This window comes from Heterodontus francisci, chromosome 3, assembly GCF_036365525.1.
Source record: "Heterodontus francisci isolate sHetFra1 chromosome 3, sHetFra1.hap1, whole genome shotgun sequence".
Classification (NCBI taxonomy): domain Eukaryota; kingdom Metazoa; phylum Chordata; class Chondrichthyes; order Heterodontiformes; family Heterodontidae; genus Heterodontus; species Heterodontus francisci.
The window spans coordinates 197,373,169-197,397,408 of NC_090373.1; the positions used below are offsets into that span (position 1 = coordinate 197,373,169).

Consider the following 24,240-nt stretch of genomic DNA (forward strand, 5'->3'; position numbering starts at 1 on the left):
GAGATCTTTCCAAACGTCGCGAAGTTTTGCTGTCCACGTCGATCTGTCGCGGGTGTTTACAGTTGTGACCGATTATAATCGCTGCAGAAACGGTAGGGTTTGGAGCAAAACATGGCGGCAGGTGGTGGAGGGGAAAGGAGCGGCGAATGGGGAGCGTTCGAGGAGAACCTGCTACAGGTGAAATAATCAGATGGTGTAATGGTAGAGCGATGTGCCCCTTCATCTCTCTTCCCCCCCCACCCTCCGCCTCATCTCTCCCCTCCCCCCCCCATCTCTCCCCTCCCCCCCCATCTCTCCCCTCCCCCCCCCATCTCTCCCCTCCCCCCCCCATCTCTCCCCTCCCCCCCCCATCTCTCCCCTCCCCCCCCCATCTCTCCCCTCCCCCCCCCATCTCTCCCCTCCCCCCCCCATCTCTCCCCTCCCCCCCCCATCTCTCCCCTCCCCCCCCCATCTCTCCCCTCCCCCCCCCATCTCTCCCCTCCCCCCAATCTCTCCCCTCCCCCCCCCCCATCTCTCCCCTCCCCCCCCCCATCTCTCCCCTCCCCCAATCTCTCCCCTCCCCCCCCCTCCATCTCTCCCCTCCCCCCCCCCCATCTCTCCCCTCCCCCCCATCTCTCTCCTCCCCCCCATCTCTCCCCTCCCCCCCCCATCTCTCCCCTCCCCCCCCATCTCTCCCCTCCCCCCCCCATCTCTCCCCTCCCCCCCCCATCTCTCCCCTCCCCCCCCCCATCTCTCCCCTCCCCCCCCCCATCTCTCCCCTCCCCCCCCCCCATCTCTCCCCTCCCCCCCCCCCATCTCTCCCCTCCCCCCCCCATCTCTCCCCTCCCCCCCCCATCTCTCCCCTCCCCCCCCCATCTCTCCCCTCCCCCCCCCATCTCTCCCCTCCCCCCCCCATCTCTCCCCTCCCCCCCCCATCTCTCCCCTCCCCCCCCCCATCTCTCCCCTCCTCCCCCCCATCTCTCCCCTCCTCCCCCCCATCTCTCCCCTCCTCCCCCCCATCTCTCCCCTCCTCCCCCCCATCTCTCCCCTCCTCCCCTCCTCCCCCCCCATCTCTCCCCTCCCCCCCCATCTCTCCCCTCCCCCCCCATCTCTCCCCTCCCCCCCCATCTCTCCCCTCCCCCCCCATCTCTCCCCTCCCCCCCCCATCTCTCCCCTCCCCCCCCATCTCTCCCCTCCCCCCCCATCTCTCCCCTCCCCCCCCATCTCTCCCCTCCCCCCCCCATCTCTCCCCTCCCCCCCCCATCTCTCCCCTCCCCCCCCCATCTCTCCCCTCCCCCCCCCATCTCTCCCCTCCCCCCCCCCATCTCTCCCCTCCCCCCCCCAATCTCTCCCCTCCCCCCCCCAATCTCTCCCCTCCCCCCCCCAATCTCTCCCCTCCCCCCCCCCATCTCTCCCCTCCCCCCCCCATCTCTCCCCTCCCCCCCCCATCTCTCCCCTCCCCCCCCCATCTCTCCCCTCCCCCCCCCATCTCTCCCCTCCCCCCCCCATCTCTCCCCTCCCCCCCCCATCTCTCCCCTCCCCCCCCCATCTCTCCCCTCCCCCCCCCATCTCTCCCCTCCCCCCCCCCATCTCTCCCCTCCCCCCCCCCATCTCTCCCCTCCCCCCCCCCATCTCTCCCCTCCCCCCCCCCATCTCTCCCCTCCCCCCCCCCATCTCTCCCCTCCCCCCCCCCATCTCTCCCCTCCCCCCCCCCATCTCTCCCCTCCCCCCCCCCATCTCTCCCCTCCCCCCCCCCATCTCTCCCCTCCCCCCCCCATCTCTCCCCTCCCCCCCCCCATCTCTCCCCTCCCCCCCCCCATCTCTCCCCTCCCCCCCCCCATCTCTCCCCTCCCCCCCCCCATCTCTCCCCTCCCCCCCCCATCTCTCCCTCCCCCCCCCCATCTCTCCCTCCCCCCCCCCATCTCTCCCCTCCCCCCCCCCATCTCTCCCCTCCCCCCCCCCATCTCTCCCCTCCCCCCCCCATCTCTCCTCCCCTCCCCCCCCCATCTCTCCCCTCCCCCCCCCATCTCTCCCCTCCCCCCCCCATCTCTCCCCTCCCCCCCCCCATCTCTCCCCTCCCCCCCCCATCTCTCCCCTCCCCCCCCCATCTCTCCCCTCCCCCCCCCATCTCTCCCCTCCCCCCCCCATCTCCCCCTCCCCCCCATCTCTCCCCTCCCCCCCCATCTCTCCCCTCCCCCCCCCATCTCTCCCCTCCCCCCCCCATCTCTCCCCTCCCCCCCCCCCCATCTCCCCTCCCCCCCCCCATCTCTCCCCTCCCCCCCCCATCTCTCCCCTCCCCCCCCCATCTCTCCCCTCCCCCCCCCATCTCTCCCCTCCCCCCCCCATCTCTCCCCTCCCCCCCCCATCTCTCCCCTCCCCCCCCCATCTCTCCCCTCCCCCCCCCATCTCTCCCCTCCCCCCCCCATCTCTCCCCTCCCCCCCCCATCTCTCCCCTCCCCCCCCCATCTCTCCCCTCCCCCCCCCATCTCTCCCCTCCCCCCCCCCATCTCTCCCCTCCCCCCCCCCATCTCTCCCCTCCCCCCCCCATCTCTCCCCTCCCCCCCCCACCTCTCCCCTCCCCCCCATCTCTCCCCCCCATCTCCCCTCCCCCCCCCCATCTCTCCCCTCCCCCCCCCATCTCTCCCTCCCCCCCCCACCTCTCCCCTCCCCCCCATCTCTCCCCCCCATCTCTCCCCTCCCCCCCATCTCTCCCCTCCCCCCCATCTCTCCCCTCCCCCCCATCTCTCCCCTCCCCCCCATCTCTCCCCTCCCCCCCAACTCTCTCCCCCCCCAACTCTCTCCCCCCCCAACTCTCTCCCCCCCAACTCTCTCCCCCCCCAACTCTCTCCCCCCCCAACTCTCTCCCCCCCCAACTCTCTCCCCCCCCAACTCTCTCCCCCCCCAACTCTCTCCCCCCCCAACTCTCTCCCCCCCCAACTCTCTCCCCCCCCAACTCTCTCCCCCCCCAACTCTCTCCCCCCCCAACTCTCTCCCCCCCCAACTCTCTCCCCCCCAACACTCTCCCCCCCCCAACTCTCTCCCCCCCCAACTCTCTCCCCCCCCAACTCTCTCCCCCCCCCAACTCTCTCCCCCCCAACTCTCTCCCCCCCCAACTCTCTCCCCCCCCAACTCTCTCCCCCCCCAACTCTCCCCACCCCCCCCAACTCTCCCCTCCCCCCCCAACTCTCCCCTCCCCCCCCAACTCTCCCCTCCCCCCCCAACTCTCCCCTCCCCCCCAACTCTCCCCTCCCCCCCCAACTCTCCCCTCCCCCCCCAACTCTCCCCTCCCCCCCCAACTCTCCCCTCCCCCCCCAACTCTCCCCTCCCCCCCCAACTCTCCCCTCCCCCCCCAACTCTCCCCTCCCCCCCCAACTCTCCCCTCCCCCCCCAACTCTCCCCCTCCCCCCCCAACTCTCCCCTCCCCCCCCAACTCTCCCCTCCCCCCCCAACTCTCCCCTCCCCCCCCAACTCTCCCCTCCCCCCCCAACTCTCCCCTCCCCCCCCAACTCTCCCCTCCCCCCCCAACTCTCCCCTCCCCCCCCAACTCTCCCCTCCCCCCCCAACTCTCCCCTCCCCCCCCAACTCTCCCCTCCCCCCCCAACTCTCCCCTCCCCCCCCCAACTCTCCCCTCCCCCCCCCAACTCTCCCCTCCCCCCCCAACTCTCCCCTCCCCCCCCAACTCTCCCCTCCCCCCCCAACTCTCCCCTCCCCCCCCAACTCTCCCCTCCCCCCCCAACTCTCCCCTCCCCCCCCAACTCTCCCCTCCCCCCCCAACTCTCCCCTCCCCCCCCAACTCTCCCCTCCCCCCCCAACTCTCCCCTCCCCCCCCAACTCTCCCCTCCCCCCCCAACTCTCCCCTCCCCCCCCAACTCTCCCCTCCCCCCCCAACTCTCCCCTCCCCCCCCAACTCTCCCCTCCCCCCCCAACTCTCCCCTCCCCCCCCAACTCTCCCCTCCCCCCCCAACTCTCCCCTCCCCCCCCAACTCTCCCCTCCCCCCCCAACTCTCCCCTCCCCCCCCAACTCTCCCCTCCCCCCCCAACTCTCCCCTCCCCCCCCAACTCTCCCCTCCCCCCCCAACTCTCCCCTCCCCCCCCAACTCTCCCCTCCCCCCCCAACTCTCCCCTCCCCCCCCAACTCTCCCCTCCCCCCCCAACTCTCCCCTCCCCCCCCAACTCTCCCCTCCCCCCCCAACTCTCCCCTCCCCCCCCAACTCTCCCCTCCCCCCCCAACTCTCCCCTCCCCCCCCAACTCTCCCCTCCCCCCCCAACTCTCCCCTCCCCCCCCAACTCTCCCCTCCCCCCCCCAACTCTCCCCTCCCCCCCCCAACTCTCCCCTCCCCCCCCCAACTCTCCCCTCCCCCCCCCAACTCTCCCCTCCCCCCCCCAACTCTCCCCTCCCCCCCCCAACTCTCCCCTCCCCCCCCCAACTCTCCCCTCCCCCCCCAACTCTCCCCTCCCCCCCCAACTCTCCCCTCCCCCCCCAACTCTCCCCTCCCCCCCCAACTCTCCCCTCCCCCCCCAACTCTCCCCTCCCCCCCCAACTCTCCCCTCCCCCCCCAACTCTCCCCTCCCCCCCCAACTCTCCCCTCCCCCCCCCAACTCTCCCCTCCCCCCCCCAACTCTCCCCTCCCCCCCCCAACTCTCCCCTCCCCCCCCCAACTCTCCCCTCCCCCCCCCAACTCTCCCCTCCCCCCCCAACTCTCCCCTCCCCCCCCCAACTCTCCCCTCCCCCCCCTCCTCCTCTTCCCCCCCATCTCTCCCCTCCCCCCCTCCTCCTCTTTTCCCCCCCATCTCTCCCCTCCCCCCCTCCTCCTCTTTTCCCCCCCATCTCTCCCCTCCCCCCCCTCCTCCTCTTTTTCCCCCCATCTCTCCCCTCCCCCCCCTCCTCCTCTTTTTCCCCCCATCTCTCCCCTCCCCCCCCTCCTCCTCTTTTTCCCCCCTCCTCCTCTTTTCCCCCCCTCCTCCTCTTTCCCCCCCTCCTCCTCTTTTCCCCCCCTCCTCCTCTTTTCCCCCACTCCTCCTCTTTTCCCCCAACTCCTCCTCTTTTCCCCCAACTCCTCCTCTTTCCCCCCCTCCTCCTCCTCTTTCCCCCCCTCCTCCTCCTCTTTTCCCCCCCTCCTCCTCCTCTTTTCCCCCCCTCCTCCTCCTCTTTTCCCCCCCTCCTCCTCCTCTTTTCCCCCCCTCCTCCTCCTCTTTTCCCCCCCTCCTCCTCCTCTTTTCCCCCCCTCCTCCTCCTCTTTTCCCCCCCTCCTCCTCCTCTTTTCCCCCCCTCCTCCTCCTCTTTTCCCCCCCTCCTCCTCCTCTTTTCCCCCCCTCCTCCTCCTTTTTTCCCCCCCCTTCCTCCTTTTTTCCCCCCCCTTCCTCTTTTTTTCCCCCCCCCTTCCTCTTTTTCCCCCCCCCCTTCCTCCTCCTCCTCCTCTTTTTTTTCCCCCCCCTTCCTCCTCCTCCTCCTCTTTTTCCCCCCCCCCCTTCCTCCTCCTCCTCCTCTTTTCCCCCCTCCACTCTTTTGGCTGTTTCTTTGGATTTCATCAGTAATTGCACTGTAATTTTCCACGTTTTTCATTGAAAATGTTTAGGGTAGAAGCTCAGCAGTGATCGACATGGAGAACATGGACGACACATCCGGCTCAAGCTTTGAGGATATGGGAGAGATGCATCAGCAAATGGAAGAGGATGTTGGTGAGGAGCCTGTTGCTGCAGAGGAGGATGATGGAGCTTTCCTTGGTGTGAAGGGGTTAAAAGGGCAGTTGGGCCGAGATGTAGCAGATCAGGTATGGATGAAGATTTTGTCTTGTGTTGGGTCTGGTATTTTCATTCAGCGGTGAAGTCGCCTCATGATGAATTTCTCCTGTTTGTGTTACTTCACACCGTGCGAGATTGGGGAAAACATCTATGGACATTGGTACTAGTTATAGGAGATGTATCGGTGAATGGTCTTGGCTAGTGGCCCTTCGATTTGAAAGTGACCTTCATCTAACTGTTGACAGCAATGCCAACCAAGTATTTAACTCGAGTCCTGTTGTTTGCATTAAGAATCTAAAGCTTGCATACATAATTATTCTCCTGCTGACTTGTAGGAATCCCCTCCCCCTGAATTAATGTTGTATTCACCTCCCATTGTGCTTAGTCGCAGAAATCACTCCAATACTGGGGCTCTTCCTACAGGCAGCCCTTTTGTTTTACTTGTGCTTGATCCCAATATGACTGCCTCGATTTCCCATGGCCTGTATTGGAGTGCACCTGATGCCAATCTGGTGTTCTTTGTACAAGGGTCAACAGTCACTGGGACTTGCTTTTGTACTGGTTCAACTTTGGGAAGCCCAAAGCTGCCATCTTTTGCTAGTGCCACTGACTGCCCGAGAGGAAGGTGTAATCAAAAATTAATCAACAAAAATGCCATTTTTTAAAGGGGTGGGAGCAGTAAATGCCATATTATAAATAAAAAAGGGAAAGAAATCTTAACCTCTGCTGCTGAAACCTTTATTTCTGTCTTTGCTCCTTGCTGCCCTCCAAAACTGCCACATATATCCTGTCCTGCACAAAGTCATGTACTTCCACAATCCTTCAGTCCTGGCTGAACTATGTTGACTCCCCAGCTCCCAACATATGCCTGTGTGGAGTTTGCAAGTTCTCCCTGTGTCTGCGTGGGTTTTCTCCGGGTGCTCCGGTTTCCTCCCACAAGCCAAAAGACTTGCAGGTTGGTAGGTAAATTGGCCATTATAAATTGTCACTAGTATAAGTAGGTGGTAGGGAAATATAGGGACAGGTGGGGATGTTTGGTAGGAATATGGGATTAGTGTAGGATTAGTATAGATGGGTGGTTGATGTTCGGCACAGACTCGGTAGGCCGAAGGGCCTGTTTCAGTGCTGTATCTCTAATCAAATCTAATATGTGTTGTGTGTTCTATTCTGTGACTTTGACACAGGCATCCATTAAATGATCTGCCACTTCTAAGTTCGGATTATCTCTTGCAGGTGTGGCAGGCAGGCAAGAGGCAGGCATCAAAGGCTTTCAATGTATACGGTAATATTGATATTCTCAGACCGTACTTCGATGTTGAGCCTATCCAAGTCAGGAACAGGTAGGTGTGTATCCTGTCTTAAACTGTTATCCAGCTCTTTTCTAACATTTATGGATCAATAAAAAAAAATACAACTTGCAATAGAGATACAAACTGTTCAGCCCAACCAGTCTGATCAGCGTTTACTCTCCAGATAACCTGTAGTCTTAATTCCATGTGCCTGCTCTGTTCCCATATCTCTTTATCCCACTTTTATTACAGCCACCTCTATCTGTTCTTAAATTTGACATGTACTCTGCTTCAATCACTAACTCTGGTCATGTATTCCACATCCTCAAAATTCTGTGTTTATATTTTTAAAATATTCTGCTCTCCTACTTTTTCTGCATTTAATCTTGTATCTGTGTCCCATCTATGTAAAATTACACTTAGAATTTAAGTATTGCTGAAAATAGGGGCATTATGTCAAAGCTTTTCGTCTTGCACTCATCAGGACAATTCGCAAGAATGTCACTAAGGGAAAACAAATTTATACTGTATGGGAAGAGATTGGAAGGATTTTTCTAAATTTTCCTTTACAATTGCAGTTAGAAATATAGGAACAGTAGTATTCATTGTAACCTAAATGGATTCGACTGTAGTTTGTTTGAAGTTTATGCATTAATAGGAGCTTAGTTAATGGGTTGCAAGCCCTTTTTCCCTTTTTGTACTTTTCATATTCTGCATTTTTTTTGTTCACTATATCCCAGGGCTTTTAACCTTTGGAAATATTCAGACTTTGGATTCTGGGCTTCAGGGTCTGAAATCAGAGTTTGAATTATTCTGTAGTTTGAATATAGCAAGTCCTGCTACAAATAATCACAGTCTTGTACTGGCACTTAATACATTAGAAATCAGGCATGCACCACTTAGAACCATAGAAAAATTACGGCACAGAAGGAGGCCATTCAGTCCTTGGTGTCCGTGCCGGCCGGAAAATAAAAACCAGCAGTCCGATCTAATCCCACCTTTCAGCATCTGGTCCGTAGCCTTGCAGGTTACAGCACTTCAGGTACATGTCCAGGGACCTTTTAGAAGAATCGAGGGTTTCTGCCTCCACCACCATTCCTGGCCAGACACCCACCACCCTCTGGGTGAAAAAGTATTTCCTCATGTCCTCTCTAATCCTTCTACCTTAAATCTGTTTCCCCTGGTAATTGACCTCTCCACCAGGAGAAACAGGTCCTTCCTGTCCACTCTATCTAGGCCCCTCATAATTTTGTACACCTCAATTAAGTCATCCCTCAGCCTCCTATGTTCTAAGGAAAACAACCCTAGCTTCTCCAATCTTTCCTCATAGTTGCAACTTTCAAGCCCTGGCAACATTCTTGTAAATCTCCTCTGTACTTTCTCAAGAGCAATTATGTCCTTCCTGTAATGTGACCAGATCTGTACGCAATACTCCAGCTGCAGCCCAACCTGCGTTTTTGCAGTTCCAGTTAGAGGCCTGCTACCTGACCCAAATACAATGGGACCTGACGAAATGTGTCGGGTTCGGGTCGGGCCCATCTTCCAGGGCTGGCTTTCGGGCTCGGGCTGAGTCCAGATCAAGTCGGGTTGGGTTGGGCCGGACACACGCTAAGTGCTCTGCTGGTAAGTATTGGAATTTTAAAAAAACTTACCTGAGCTGGGAGTCCAGGACGAAACTGAGTATGCGCAGTGAGCGACTGACGTCACTATGACGACATCGCACATGCGCTGCAGGTTCGGTGTCAGGAAGGTAAGTAAAGGGATGGTCGGGTCGCGTAGTGGCGGGTTCGGGACGGGTTGGGCTCGGGGCAAAATCGGAGGGACTCTGGCCGGGTCGGGCTCGGGTCCGCTGTAGTTCGTTTGGGTTCTTTGTCCCAACCTAAAGCAGGCCTCTAGTTCCAGCATTACATCCCTGCTTTTGTGTTCTACACCTTGGCCAATAAAGGAAAGCATTCCATATGCCTTCTTCACCATTCTATCTATTTGTCCTGCCACCTTCAGGGACCTGTGGACATGCACTCTAAGGTCTCTCACTTCTTCTACTCCTTTTCCATATCCTTCCATTTATTGTGTATTCCCTTGCTTTGTTTGCCCTCCCCAAATGCATTACCTCACACTTCTCCTGACTGAATTCCATTTGCCATTTTTTCTGCCCAGTCAACCAAACCATTGATATCATTCTGGAGTCTACAGCTATCCTCATCACTACCAAATACATGGCCAATTTTTGTGTCATCTGCAATTTTTGTGTCATGGACAACTAAAGAGATTAGGGATAGCATAAAACAAAAAGAAAGGGCTTACAAAAATGCAAAACGCAGCACAGATACGGCCAAATGGGATCGATACAAAGACCAGCAAAGGGTCACAAAGCAGCTTATAAGAGCTATTAAAAGAAATTAAGAAAGGAAACTTGCAAGGGACATCAAAATCAATAAGAAATTTTATAGTTACATCAAGGGAAAGCAGGTGGTCAAGAACAATGTAAGTCCACTAAAAGCTGAAAATGGAGATATTGTCATTGATAATGAGGAAATGGCAGACATGTTGAACAATTACTTTGCCTCAGTATTTACAGTTGAAAAGGAGGATAACTTGCCGGAAGTCCCGAAAAAATTAATAGCCGATAGGGGACAGGAACTTAATACAGTCAAGGAAATTAATGGAACTCGAGTGAGAAATCTCCAGGACCTGACTGTTTCCATCCGAGGGTGTTAAAGGAAGTAGGGGAGCACATTGTAGATGCCCTAACTATAGTCTTTCAGAGTTCCCTAGATTCAGGAATGGTCCCTCTGAATTGGCAAGTTGCACATGTCACTCCACTTTTTAAGAAGGGTGAAAGGGGGAACCAAGGAAATTACAGACCAGTTAGCCTGATGTCAGTGGTGGGCAAGTTGCTGGAGTCTATAATCAAGGATAAGGTGACTGAACACCTAGAAAATTTTCAGTTAATCAGGGACAGCCAGCATGGATTCATGGCGGGAAGGTCATGCCTGACAAATCTCATTGAATTTTTTGAAGAGGTGACTAAGGTAGTGGACAGGGGAATGTCTATGGATGTTATTTATATGGATTTCCAGAAGGCATTTGATAAAGTCCCACATAAGAGACTGTTAACTAAGGTAGAAGCATTGGCAGGATGTGACTAGTGGTGTCCCACAGGGATCTGTGTTGGGGCCTCAATTATTCACATCATTCATTAATGACTTGGATGATGGCATAGTAAGTCATATATCCAAATTTGCTGATGATACAAAGTTAGGCGGCAGTCTAGATGATAGCATAAAATTGCAAAGAGATATTGACAGACTAGATGAGTGGGCAAAACTGTGGCAGATGGATTTCAATGTGGGCAAGTGTGAGATTATCCATTTTGGACCAACAAAGTATAGAGCAGGATACTTTCCAAATGGGAAGAGGTTAAGTACAGTGGATGTCCAAAGAGACTTGGGGTTCAGGTGCATAGATCTTTAAAATGCCACGAGCAAGTGCAGAAAATAATCAGAAAGGCTAATGTAATATTAGCCTTTATATCTAGAGGATTGGAGTATAAAGACACAGAGGTCATGCTGCAGCTGTACAAAACCCTGGTTAGACCTCACTTGGAGTACTGTGAGCAGTTCTGGGCACCACATCTCAGGAAGGATATATTGGCCTTGGAGGCAGTGCAACATAGGTTTACAAGAATGGTACCTGGACTACAGGGGGTTAAGTTATGAGGAGAGATTACACAAATTAGGCTTGTTTTCGCTAGAATTTAGAAGGTTAAGGAGTGATCTGATCGAAGTCTTTGAGATATTAACAGGAAAAGACAGGCTGTATAAAGATAAACTATTTCCACTGGTTGGAGATTCTAAAACTAGGGGGCATAGTCTAAAAATTAGGTCCAGACCATTCAGGAGAGATGTTAGGAAGCACTTCTTCACGCAAAGGGTGGTAGAGGTTTGGAGAAAACTCCCACAAACAGCAGTTGAAGCTAGAACAGTTGTTAATTTTAAATCTGAGATAGATAGATTTTTGTGAAGCAAAGATATTAAGGGATATAGGCCAAAGGCAGGTATATGGAGTTAGGCTGCGGATCAGCCATGATCTCATTGAATAGCGGGACAGGCTCGAGGGACTGAATGGCCTACTCCTGTTCCTATCTTCCTATGCCCAATCATGCCTCCCACACTTAAGTCCAAATCATTAATATATACCACGAACAGCAAGGGACCCAACACTGAGCCCTGTGGAACGCCACTGGAAACAGCTTTCCATTCGCAAAAACATCCGTCGACTACTACCCTTTGTTTCCCATCACTGAGCCAATTCTGGATCCAACCTACCATATTCCCCTGTATCCATGGGCTTTCATTTTACTGACCAGTCTGCCATGTGGGACCTTGTCAAATGCCTTACTAAAATCCATGTAGACCACATCCACTGCGCTTCCCTTGCTACTTCAAAAAACTCAATCAAGTTAGTCAGACATGACCTTCCCCTAACAAATCCATGTTGACTATCCCTGATTCATCTGTGCCTTTCTAAGTGGCAGTTTTTCCTGTCCCTCAGAATAAATTCTAACAATTTACCCACCACCGAGGTCAGACCGACTGGCCAATAATTATTTGGCCTATCTATCGCACCCTTTTTAAACAATGGTACAACGTTCGCAGACCTCCAATCATCTGGTACCTTGCCTGTATCTAGTGAGGATTTGAAGATGGTTCTCAGAGCATCCGCTATTTCCTCCCTGGCTTCCTTTAACAACCTGGGATGCAATCCATCCAGCCTTGGCGATTTATCCACTTTCAAGGATCCCAGACCCTCTAGTACTTCCTTTCTCATTATGCCTATTGTATCTAATATTTCACGCTCCTCCTCTTTAACTACAATGTCTGTATCAACCCTCTCCTTTGTGAAGGCAGACAAAAAGCTCATTTAGAACCCTGCCCACATCTTCTGCATCCACACATAAGTTCCCTTGTACATCTCCGATAGGCCCGACCCTTCCCTTAGTTATCCTTTTGCTCTTAATGTACTGATAAAACGTCTTCGGGTTTTCCTTGATATTTCCCTGCCAATAATTTTTCATGTCCTCTCTTTGGTTTTCTAATTTCCTTTTTTACTTCACCCCTGCTATTTCTATACTCCTCTAGGCTTTCTAAAGTATTAAGATTTTTGGCCTTTCCTAGTTCCAGACTTTAATATGTGTGTGTGTGTTTTATATTTTTTACCATTCCAGATTGCTGGAGTCTCTCATACCAGTCCGAATGATCAATTTCCCTCAGGTGTGTTTGCTTTGGTTCTGTTTATATTCCACTCCTAACCATCCGCCATTACTAGTTGAGAATGTAGTTAGGCACCCTGATAAACATTGTATCTAATGTTGAAAAAAATGTATAAATTAACCAAAGTGAATTTGTTAGAGGTGTGTATTACATGGTTAGGATAAACCTTGCTGTAAACAATTGCAATATGGTGTGGGGAAGGGGAAGAGTATTAGAAATCTGGAGCTTTCGTTCCACATTCCTATGCCCCCCCCCCCCCCCCCACCCCCCAACCCCAGACCAAAGAAATAGCTGTTGAGGCTGGGTTAAATTGAAAATTTGAAAACTGACATTGTTAGGTTTTTGTTAGGCAATGGTATTAAGGGTTATGGAATCCAGGCAAGTAGATGGAGTTCAGATACAGATCAACCATGATCTAGTCGACTGGCGGAACATGCTGAATGGCTGACTTCTGTTCCCATAGACCCAAGCATTTTCGTGGATTTGAATTTATTGAATACCACTGTTTGAAGAAGTAGTTCATTTGTTAGGAATTTGGTGGAATATTATTTACTGTGTTGTTTCTCTTGTAGAAAGTTGCAGGAGAACTGTATGGCCCCTTGATGCTGGTTTTCACACTGGTGGCCATTCTACTGCATGGGATGAAAACATCTGGGACAGTAATTGTAAGTATCATATTTGAGTACATGACTGATGAGTGGATAACAAGCAGTACCACATCAGATTTAGTTGCTCATCCTTCTTGGTTTCTATAATGATTTAAAGGTGGTGTGTCTTTATGGTGCAGAATAAGATCCTTCCTGGTCCATTTCATTTTCACCTCCTCCACTGATCACAAAATGTTTCATCTCATAGAAGGAATAGCAACACCATATCAGTATTTTGACAATCTTTGTACTAATAAATTTTATTTGGCTGATTATTGGGGATTCAGAAATGCTGGTGATCTGGACTTGGGTAGACTAAAGAAAATGAGAGGAGAACTGAAACAAATTGATTTTATTCAACAACACTTCAGCTGAAGACAAGTCAAGCACATTTAAGGGTATTGTGCTGAACATGCTAGGTAAATATATACTCAATATTAAGATCAAGTGAAGATTAAACAAATGTGATCTAAATGGATTAACAAATTAATCAGAAGTGAAATGAGGGGGTAAAAACCTACAAATCCTGTAGGGGAAAAAGGGGATGCAAAGTACAGTTGTTTGAAATTCTTTCATTACTATGACAACAACAGCTTGCATTTATATAGTACCTTTAACATAGAAAAATGTCCTACGATGCTTCGCAAAATGCCAGAGGGAATTTTACGACAACAGCAGAGGTTAGTGAGAAATGCCAGTTTAAAGTTATTAATGGCACTGATACCAAAAAATTACTGTAATTTATTTAATCTGCCTAATCATTTCCTCTGGAATTCACCCCACCAGAGAAGGTATGAGCAACATTTCCTCTCTAAATAAAATTATCCTAGCAGAATTGGTGGCAGAATTTAATAACTTCTCCATAAATGAGGTGAAAATCTGAGATACACTAAAAGAAGGAAAAATAACCTCCACAAATTGTGCTAGGGGAATAAATTCCTGGAATGGGTGACATTTATCCCTAAGGACTATGAGAGCTTAGCAGATTGGAGGCAGGCTGAAATGATGTCACTTTTTTTAAAAATGGAGACCAAATAGGCCCTTTAATCTTGTTACAATATTATATAAAATAATGGAATTGATTATCTGGAGTAAACATGAGGGTTGCTGTTATGATCACTTAGTCCATGCTGGTTACCATTTACTCTGATTGGGAAGATCCTATCTGACCAACTTCCTTGATAACACTATGGAAATCACTGGTGTACCTAGACTTCCAAAAGCATTTGCCAAAAGTTTTGCATGAAAGGCTGTTTAAGGCAGTGATAATTCAAGAAAATATGAACAACTCCATAACATCATTAGCAGCATCCCCAACACCGAACACCTATTCCTGCTGGGGGACTTTAATGCCAGGGTTGGGGCCGACCATGACTCATGGCCCTCCTGCCTTGGGCGCTATGGCGTTGGAAGGATGAATGAGAACGGGCAGAGACTGCTTGAGTTGTGTACCTATCATAACCTCTGCATCACCAACTCGTTCTTTCACACTAAACCCTGTCACCAGGTTTCATGGAGGCACCCAAGATCACGTCGTTGGCACCAGCTAGACCTCATTGTCACAAGGCGAGCCGCCTTAAACAGTGTTCAAATCACACGCAGCTTCCACAGTGCGGACTGCGACACCGACCACTCCCTGGTGTGCAGCAAGGTTAGACTCAGACCAAAGAAGTTGCATCATTCCAAGCAGAAGGGCCACCCGCGCATCAACACGAGCAGAATTTCTCACCCACAGCTGTTACAAAAATTTCTAAATTCACTTGTAACAGCCCTTCAAAACACTCCCACAGGGGATGCTGAGACCAAGTGGGCCCACATCAGAGACGCCATCTATGAGTCAGCTTTGACCACCTACGGCAAAAGTGCGAAGAGAAATGCAGACTGGTTTCAATCTCATAATGAAGAGCTGGAACCTGTCATAGCCGCTAAGCGCATTGCACTTTTGAACTACAAGAAAGCCCCCAGCGATTTAACATCCGCAGCACTTAAAGCAGCCAGAAGTACTGCACAAAGAACAGCTAGGCGTTGCGCAAACGACTACTGGCAACACCTATGCAGCCATATTCAGCTGGCCTCAGACACCGGAAACATCAGAGGAATGTATGATGGCATGAAGAGAGCTCTTGGGCCAACCATCAAGAAGATCACCCCCCTCAAATCTAAATCGGGGGACATAATCACTGACCAACGCAAACAGATGGACCGCTGGGTTGAGCACTACCTAGAACTGTACTCCAGGGAGAATGCTGTCACTGAGACTGCCCTCAATGCAGCCCAGCCTCTACCAGTCATGGATGAGCTGGACATACAGCCAACCAAATCGGAACTCAGTGATGCCATTGATTCCCTAGCCAGCGGAAAAGCCCCTGGGAAGGACAGCATTACCCCTGAAATAATCAAGAGTGCCAAGCCTGCTATACTCTCAGCACTACATGAACTGCTATGCCTGTGCTGGGACGAGGGAGCAGTACCCCAGGACATGCGCGATGCCAACATCATCACCCTCTATAAAAACAAAGGTGACCGCGGTGACTGCAACAACTACCGTGGAATCTCCCTGCTCAGCATAGTGGGGAAAGTCTTTGCTCGAGTCGCTCTAAACAGGCTCCAGAAGCTGGCCGAGCGCGTCTACCCTGAGGCACAGTGTGGCTTTCGTGCAGAGAGATCGACTATTGACATGCTGTTCTCCCTTCGTCAGATACAGGAGAAATGCCGTGAACAACAGATGCCCCTCTACATTGCTTTCATTGATCTCACCAAAGCCTTTGACCTCGTCAGCAGACGTGGTCTCTTCAGACTACTAGAAAAGATCGGATGTCCACCAAAGCTACTAAGTATCATCACCTCATTCCATGACAATATGAAAGGCACAATTCAACATGGTGGCTCCTCATCAGAGCCCTTTCCTATCCTGAGTGGTGTGAAACAGGGCTGTGTTCTCGCACCCACACTTTTTGGGATTTTCTTCTCCCTGCTGCTTTCACATGCGTTCAAATCCTCTGAAGAAGGAATTTTCCTCCACACAAGATCAGGGGGCAGGTTGTTCAACCTTGCCCGTCTAAGAGCGAAGTCCAAAGTACGGAAAGTCCTCATCAGAGAACTCCTCTTTGCTGACGATGCTGCTTTAACATCTCACACTGAAGAATGCCTGCAGAGTCTCATCGACAGGTTTGCGTCTGCCTGCAATGAATTTGGCCTAACCATCAGCCTCAAGAAAACGAACATCATGGGGCAGGATGTCAGAAATGCTCCATCCATCAATATTGGCGACCACGCTCTGGAAGTGGTTCAAGAGTTCACCTACCTAGGCTCAACTATCACCAGTAACCTGTCTCTAGATGCAGAAATCAACAAGCGCATGGGTAAGGCTTCCACTGCTATGTTCAGACTGGCCAAGAGAGTGTGGGAAAATGGCGCACTGACACGGAACACAAAAGTCCGAGTGTATCAGGCCTGTGTCCTCAGTACCTTGCTCTACGGCAGCGAGGCCTGGACAACGTATGCCAGCCAAGAGCGACGTCTCAATTCATTCCATCTTCGCTGCCTTCGGAGAATACTTGGCATCAGGTGGCAGGACTATATCTCCAACACAGAAGTCCTTGAAGCGGCCAACATCCCCAGCTTATACACACTACTGAGTCAGCGGCGCTTGAGATGGCTTGGCCATGTGAGCCGCATGGAAGATGGCAGGATCCCCAAAGACACATTGTACAGCGAGCTCGCCACTGGTATCAGACCCACTGGCCGTCCATGTCTCCGTTATAAAGACGTCTGCAAACGCGACATGAAATCGTGTGACATTGATCACAAGTCGTGGGAGTCAGTTGCCAGCATTCGCCAGAGCTGGCGGGCAGCCATAAAGACAGGGCTAAATTGTGGCGAGTCGAAGAGACTTAGTAGTTGGCAGGAAAAAAGACAGAGGCGCAAGGGGAGAGCCAACTGTGCAACAGCCCCAACAAACAAATTTCTCTGCAGCACCTGTGGAAGAGCCTGTCACTCCAGAATTGGCCTTTATAGCCACTCCAGGCGCTGCTTCACAAACCACTGACCACCTCCAGGCGCGTATCCATTGTCTCTCGAGATAAGGAGGCCCAAAAGAATTCAAGAAATTGATTGAAGGAAAGGAAGCTGTGTGTACTTATTACAGTAGTTATGTTGGGTTGGAACCAAATTAGATTAGATTAGATTAGAGATACAGCACTGAAACAGGCCCTTCAGCCCACCGAGTCTGTGCCGAACATCAACCACCCATTTATACTAATCCTACACTAATCCCATATTCCTACCAAACATCCCCACCTGTCCCTATATTTTCCCCACCACCTACCTATACTAGTGACAATTTATAATGGCCAATTTACCTATCAACCTGCAAGTCTTTTGGCTTGTGGGAGGAAACCGGAGCACCCGGAGAAAACCCACGCAGACACAGGGAGAACTTGCAAACTCCACACAGGCAGTACCCGGAATCGAAGCCGGGTCCCTGGAGCTGTGAGGCTGTGGTGCTAACCACTGCGCCACTGTGCCGCCCCAAATCTGAGTGAAGTCCCCAAAAATTGGTGTTGAAAGCCATTAAATCCAGATACTGCAAGTTGCTCAAGATCATGGAGGATATTAAACTAGTAGGAACAGTTGAATCTGAGAAGCAGTTTGAGAATTTCTATTTAAGTTGGATTTTGCAAGTGGACAGATCAATGGCGAAGTGCCAGGTGACTGTTAAATGTCCCGTGATGCTATTCAACGAAGAGCAGGGAATTCTCCAGTGTCCTAGCCAATATTCTCTCTCTCCAATACCTCTAGTAAACAGGTTAACACCTGGTCAGTTGCCTCACTGCTTTTTGTGGGCTCTTGCTGTGCACAAAATGAATATTAGAATTACCTACATAAATCACTACACTTCAATGTAATTAATTGTATGTGAAGTGCATCAAGAATTTTGTGATCAAGAGCTGCATAAATGGAAGTGGGTATTTTTCCTTAATCCATTTATGGCTAGAGCAGCATCTTGATGGGAGCAGTAGAATGCCTTTGCCTTCAGCGATTTATGCCAGCTACAGCACCAACTTAGGCAATGAATGGAATAAAAATATAAGAAATAGGAGCAGAAGTAGGTCATACAGCCCTACGAGCCTGCACCGTCATTAAATAACATTCATGGCTGAACTTCCCTTTCCAACAAAAAAACAATTAAACACGTACTTTGGTTCTGTCTTCACAAGTAACGTCCCAGAAATGTTAGGGAACAAAGAGTCAAATGAGAGGGAGGAATTGAAGGAAATCAGTATTAGTAAAAAAAAAAAAATAGTGCTAGGGAAATTAATGGGCTGTCAAATCCCCAGGGCCTGTTAATCTACAATCCTAGAGCACTAAAGGAAGTAGTGGATGCAATGGTGGTCATCTTCCAAAGTTCTATAGATGCTGGAGCAGTTCCTACAGATTGGAGGGTGGCAAATGTAACCCCATTATTTAAAAAAGGAGGGAGAGAAAAAACAGGGAATTACAGACCAGTTAGCCGTACATCAGTATTGGGGAGAATACGAGAGTCTATTATAAAGGATGTGATAGCAGGACACCTGGAAAGCATAATCTGGATTGGAGAAAGTCAACATGGGTTTGCGAAAGGGAAATCCTGCTTAACAAATCTACTAGAGTTTTTTGAGGACGTAACTAGTAGAATAGATAAGGGAGAACCAGTGGATGTGGTATATTTGGATTTTCAGAAGGCTTTTGATAAGGTCCCACATAAGAGGTTAGTGTGCAAAATTAAAGCACATGGGACTGGGGTTAATATACTGGCAATGTAGAGAACTGGTTGACAGACAGGAAACAGAGAGTAGGAATAAACGGGTCTTTTTCCAGGTGGCAGGCAGTAACTAGTGGGGTACCGCAAGGATCGGTGCTTGGGCCCCATCCACTCACAATATATATTAATGACTTGGGTGAAGGAACGAAATGTAACATTTCCAAGTTTGCAGACGACACAAAGCTGGGGGGAATGTGAGCTGTGAGGAAGATCCAAAGAGGCTCCAATGTGATTTGGACAAGTTGGGTGAGTGGGCAAATGCATGGCAGATGCAGTATAACTTGGATAAATGTGAGGTTATGCACTTTGGTTGTAAAAACAGAAAGGCAGATTATTATTTGAATGGTGATAGATTGGGAAAGGGGGAGGTGCAACGAGACCTGGGTGTTCTTGTACACCAGTCGCTGAAAGCAAGCATTCAGGTGCAGCAAGCAGTTAGGAAGACCAATGGTATGTTGGCCTTCATTGCAAGAGGATTCAAGTACAGGAGCAAGGATGTCTTATTGCAGTTATACAGAGCCTTGGTGAGACCACATCTGGAATATTGTGTGCAGTTTTGGTCTCCTTATCTGAGGAAGGATGTTTTGCCAGGGAGGGAGTGCAAAGAAGATTTACTAGGCTGATTCCTGGGTTAGCAGGATTGATGTATGAAATTGGGTCGACTAGGCCTATATTCACTAGAGTTTAGAAGAATGAGAGGGGATCTCAAAGAAACCTATAAAATTCTATGGTATGTTGGCCTTCATTGCAAGAGGATTCAAGTACAGGAGCAAGGATGTCTTATTGCAGTTATACAGAGCCTTGGTGAGACCACATCTGGAATATTGTGTGCAGTTTTGGTCTCCTTATCTGAGGAAGGATGTTTTGCCAGGGAGGGAGTGCAAAGAAGATTTACTAGGCTGATTCCTGGGTTAGCAGGATTGATGTATGAAATTGGGTCGACTAGGCCTATATTCACTAGAGTTTAGAAGAATGAGAGGGGATCTCAAAGAAACCTATAAAATTCTAACAGGACTAGACAGGCTCAATGTAGGGAGGATGTTCCCAATGGCTGGGGAGTCAAGAACCATGGGTCACAGTCTCAGGATACGGGGTATGCCATTTAGAACTGAGATTAAGAGAAATTTCTTCACTCAGAGGGTGGTGAACCTGTGGAATTCTCCACCGCAGAAGGCAGTGGAGGCCAAGTCATTAAATGTATTCAAGAAGGAGATAGATATATTAATGCCAAAGGGATCAAGGAATATGGGGAGAAAGTGGGAACAGGGTACTGAATTAGACGATCGGCCATGATCTTTTTTGAATGACGGAGCAGGGCCGAATGGCCTACTCCTGCTCCTATTTTCTATGTTTCTGCCTTATCCCTTAATTCCTATTAAGCCCAAAAATCTATCAATTCCCATCCTGAATATACTCTTTGAAAGAGCATACACAGTCCTCTAGGGTAGAGAATGCCAAAGATTCACAACCCCCTGAATGAAGAAATTTTTCCTCATCTCAGTCCAAAGTGGCAGATCCCTTATTCTGAGATTATACCCCCCACCCCCCCAGCTCTAGACTGTTCAGCCAGGAAACACTCTAATCTCCAGAGAGTATAGGCCCATTCTACTCAATCTCTCCTCATAGGACAGCCATATTATCCCAGGAATCCATCTAATGAACCTTTGTTGCACCCATTCTTAAGTATATTGTTCCTTGAGTAAGGAGAGCGAAACTGTGCATAGTAGCCCCTGAGTGGTCTCGCCAAAGCCCGATACAATTGCAGCAAGACTTCCTCAATCTTGCATTCCAACCTGCTTGTAATAAAGACTAACATACCATTTGCTTTCCTAACTGCTTGCTGTACCTGCATGTTAACTTTTTGTGATTCCTCTGCATACTAATATTTACTAGTCTCTACCTGTTAAAAATATCCCTACCAAAGTGGACAATTTCAAACTTCCCTCCATTATATTCCATCTGCCACCTTCTTACCCAATCAGTTAACTGGTCAATATCTCTCTGCAGCCTCTTTGTATCAGCGGCAAACTTGGATGCATTACATTCGGTCCTTTCATCTAAGCCATTGATACAGGTTATAAGTAGCTGAGGCCTGAGTATTGATGCATGCAGTACTCCACTAGTTATGTCCTGCCATCCTTAAAATAACCCTTTTTATTACTACTCTCTGTTTTCGGTCTGTTAATCAATCCTCCATCCATGCTAATATCACCCCCAATCCATGAGCCCGAGGAAAAAATAGGGAGAATACACCAAGAGCAGGGGAGAGGCAAGAATAGTGTGGAGTTCCTGCTGTTGATTATTTTTAAACAAGCAGAGTTGTTACACTGACACATATTGCTGACTGGATCACTGCTGTATATTCCTACAGAGAGAGGGTACACTGATGGGCACTGCGATTGGAACCTGCTTTGGTTACTGGCTGGGCGTCTCCTCCTTTGTCTACTTCCTGGGCTATTTGTGCAATGCCCAGATTACAATGCTGCAGATGCTGTCATTGCTGGTGAGTGTTGCGGGCAGTGGGATGTGCAGGGGCAGGTTACATACGTTTGTGTGTTAATCAGTAAATGGAAAGAATTAAGAGTTATTTTTGTCAATAATCTCGCCTCTTGTGAAGGAGGTGACGTTTTCTGAGATTTAGCTCATGGACAGAGTCTTCCCTTTGGTATCCCATTCAGGTGATTGTTCTTCATGTTTGAGAGTTGACAGTGAATATTGCTGGGCTATTGATTATCATATTTGTTCATGGCAGCTTGACTTTGCTGGTAAGGCCAACATTTATTGCCCATCCCTAATTGCCCTTGAGAAGGTGGTGGTGAGCTGCCTTCTTGAACCGCTGTGTGGGGTATAGGTATGCCCACAGTGTTGTTGGGAAGGGAGTTCCAGGTTTTTGACCCAGTGACAGTGAAGGAACGTTGATACAATTCCAAGTCAGGATGGTGTGTGAGGGCATGGCTGAAGTATTGAATGAATTCTTTGCTTCTGTGAAGTGATACCTTTTGGTAGGAAGAAGAGGAGATGCAATATAAAATAAAGGGTGCAATTCTAAAGGAAGTGCAGACATGGAGACCCTGGGGATATATGTGCACAAATTGTTGAAGGTGGCAGGGCAGGTTGAGAAAGTGGTTAATTAGGCAAATGGGATCCTGGGCTTTAAAAATAATGGCATAATGTACAAAAGCAAGAAGGTTATGATGAACCTTTATAAAACCTTGGTTCAGCCTCAGCTGGAGTATTGTATCCGATTCTGGATTTAGAGGGGATGCAGAAAAGATTCAAGAGAATGGGTCCAGGGATGAGGGATTTCAGTTATGTGGATAGATTGGTGAAGCTGGGGTTGTTCTCCTTGGAGAAGGTTGAGAGGAGATTTGATGGAGGTTTTCAAAATCCATAAGCTGTATAGACAGGTTCATGGAAGAGTTGAGAAGCAGAGGACACCGATTTTAAGGTGATTGGCGAAAGAAGCAACGACAACATTAGGAAACACTTTTTCCCCACAGTGAGTGGTAGGATCTGGAATGTATGACCGGGAGTGTGGTAGTGTGCCTCTATCATGGCTTTCAAAAGAGAATTGGATAAGCACCTGAAGAGAGAAAATGTGCAGTCCTATGTGGAAAGGGTGGTGGTGTTACTGAAACAGAGAGCCAGCATGGACACACTGGGCCAAATGGCCTCTTGTACGGAGGCAGTGTCTTTACCTACTAGGGTGTAAATGGAGCTTTGTGAACATTATTAAACCCATGGAAAAAGTGCTTCAAAGCTGATGAAATCAACAGCGCAAATGCCATTGACCTTCAAATAACTGTATACCCTGCAAAACATGAGATTAGCTTAACGTGACCTATGTGAATTGTGTGTGTAATGGGCAGCTCGATAATTGTAGATTCATTCTGTCTACTTTTTATTTCTGAGATTACAAATAGTCATTTGGTAGTATAAAACAATCTAGAGAACCAGGCTGAGTATAGAAGATCCAGAGGGGAAGTGAAAAAGCAAATAAGAGAAGCAAAGAGAGAGCATGAAAAGAGACTGGCAGCTAGCGTTAAAAGGAAATCCCAAAGTTTTCGATAGGCATATAAATAGTAAAAAGGTGGTAAAAGAAGGAGTAGGTTCAATTACAGACCAGAAAGGGGATTTACACATGGAGGCAGAGGACATAGCTGAGGTATTAAATGAATACTTTGCATCTGTCTTTGCCTGGGTTGCATTTTCTTCCTTGGTAATGTTGGAAAAGGAGGTAAATCAGACACTAGAGGGGTTTAAAATTGATAAAGAGTAAGTATTAGATAGGCTGTCTGTACTTAAAGTGGATAAAGCACCAGGACCAGATGAGATGCATCCAAGGATACTGAGGGAAGTGAGGGTGTAAATCAGAGGCATTGGCCATAATCTTTCAGTCTTCCTTAGACTCCCGGATGGTGCCAGAGGACTGGAGATTTACAAACGTTACACCTTTGTTCAAAAAAGGGTGTAAAGATAAGCCCAGCAACTATCGGCCAGTCAGTTTGACTTCAGTGGTGGGGAAACTTCTAGAAACAATAATTTGGGCCAAAATCAATAGTCACATGGACAAATGCAAGTTAATTAAGGAAAGCCAGCATGGATTTCTTAAGAGAAAATCATGTTTGACTAACTTGCTGGAGTTTTTTGAGGAGGTGACAGAGGGTTGATGAGGGCAATACTGTTGATGTGGTGTACATGGACTTTCAAAAGGCGTTTGATACAGTGCCACACAACAGACTTGTGAGCAAACCTGTAGCTCATGGAATAAAAGGGACAGTAACAACATGGATACGAAATTGGCTGAGTGACAGGAAACAAAGAGTAGTGGTTAATGGATGTTTATCAGGCTGGAGGAAGGTTTGTAGTGGAGTTCCCCAGGGATCAGTGTTGGGAGCCTTGCTTTTCCTGATATGTATTAATGACCTAGACCTTGGTGTACAGGGCATAATTTCAACATTTGTGGATGATATGAAACTTGGAAATATTGTGAAATGTGAGGAAGATGGTGTAGAACTTCAAAAGGACATAGACAAGTTGGTGGAATGGGCATACAGGTGGCACAAGAAGTTCAGTGCAGACAAATGTGAAGTGATTCATTCTGATAGGAAGAACATGGAGAGACAATATTTTTTTTTTAAAATGTACAATTCTAAAGGGGGTGCAGGAGCAGAGGGACCTGGCTGTATATGTGCATAAGTCATTGAAGGTGGGACAGGTTGAGAGCGCGATTAATAAAGCATACAGTATCCTGGGCTTTATTAATAGGGGCATAGAGTACAAGAGTGAGGAAGTTATGTTGAACTTGTACAAGTTGCTAGTTCGGCCTCAGGTGGAATGTTGTATCCAGTTCTGGGCGTCACACTTTAGGACAGTACAGAGAAGATTCATGAGAATGGTTCTGGGATGAGGGACTTCAGTTATGAAGATAGGTTGGACAAGTTTGGACTGTTTCCCTTGGAGAGAAGGCTGAGAGGTGATTTGGTAGAGATATTCAAAATAGTGAG

The 24,240-nt window shown here is 49.8% G+C and overlaps 1 protein-coding gene across 1 annotated transcript in view; it reads left to right on the forward strand.

Moving 5' to 3' along the window:
* The first annotated feature begins 4 nt into the window (after nt 1-4).
* yipf3 (Yip1 domain family, member 3) overlaps nt 5-24,240 on the forward strand; it is a 38,760-nt gene continuing 14,524 nt past the window's right edge. The window contains exons 1-6 of the mRNA XM_068028125.1: nt 5-177; nt 5,556-5,750; nt 6,955-7,061; nt 12,238-12,283; nt 12,856-12,948; nt 21,105-21,236. Coding sequence (XP_067884226.1) covers nt 112-177; nt 5,556-5,750; nt 6,955-7,061; nt 12,238-12,283; nt 12,856-12,948; nt 21,105-21,236 — 639 coding nt within the window. The 5' untranslated portion in view covers nt 5-111. The remainder of the gene's footprint in view (nt 178-5,555; nt 5,751-6,954; nt 7,062-12,237; nt 12,284-12,855; nt 12,949-21,104; nt 21,237-24,240) is intronic.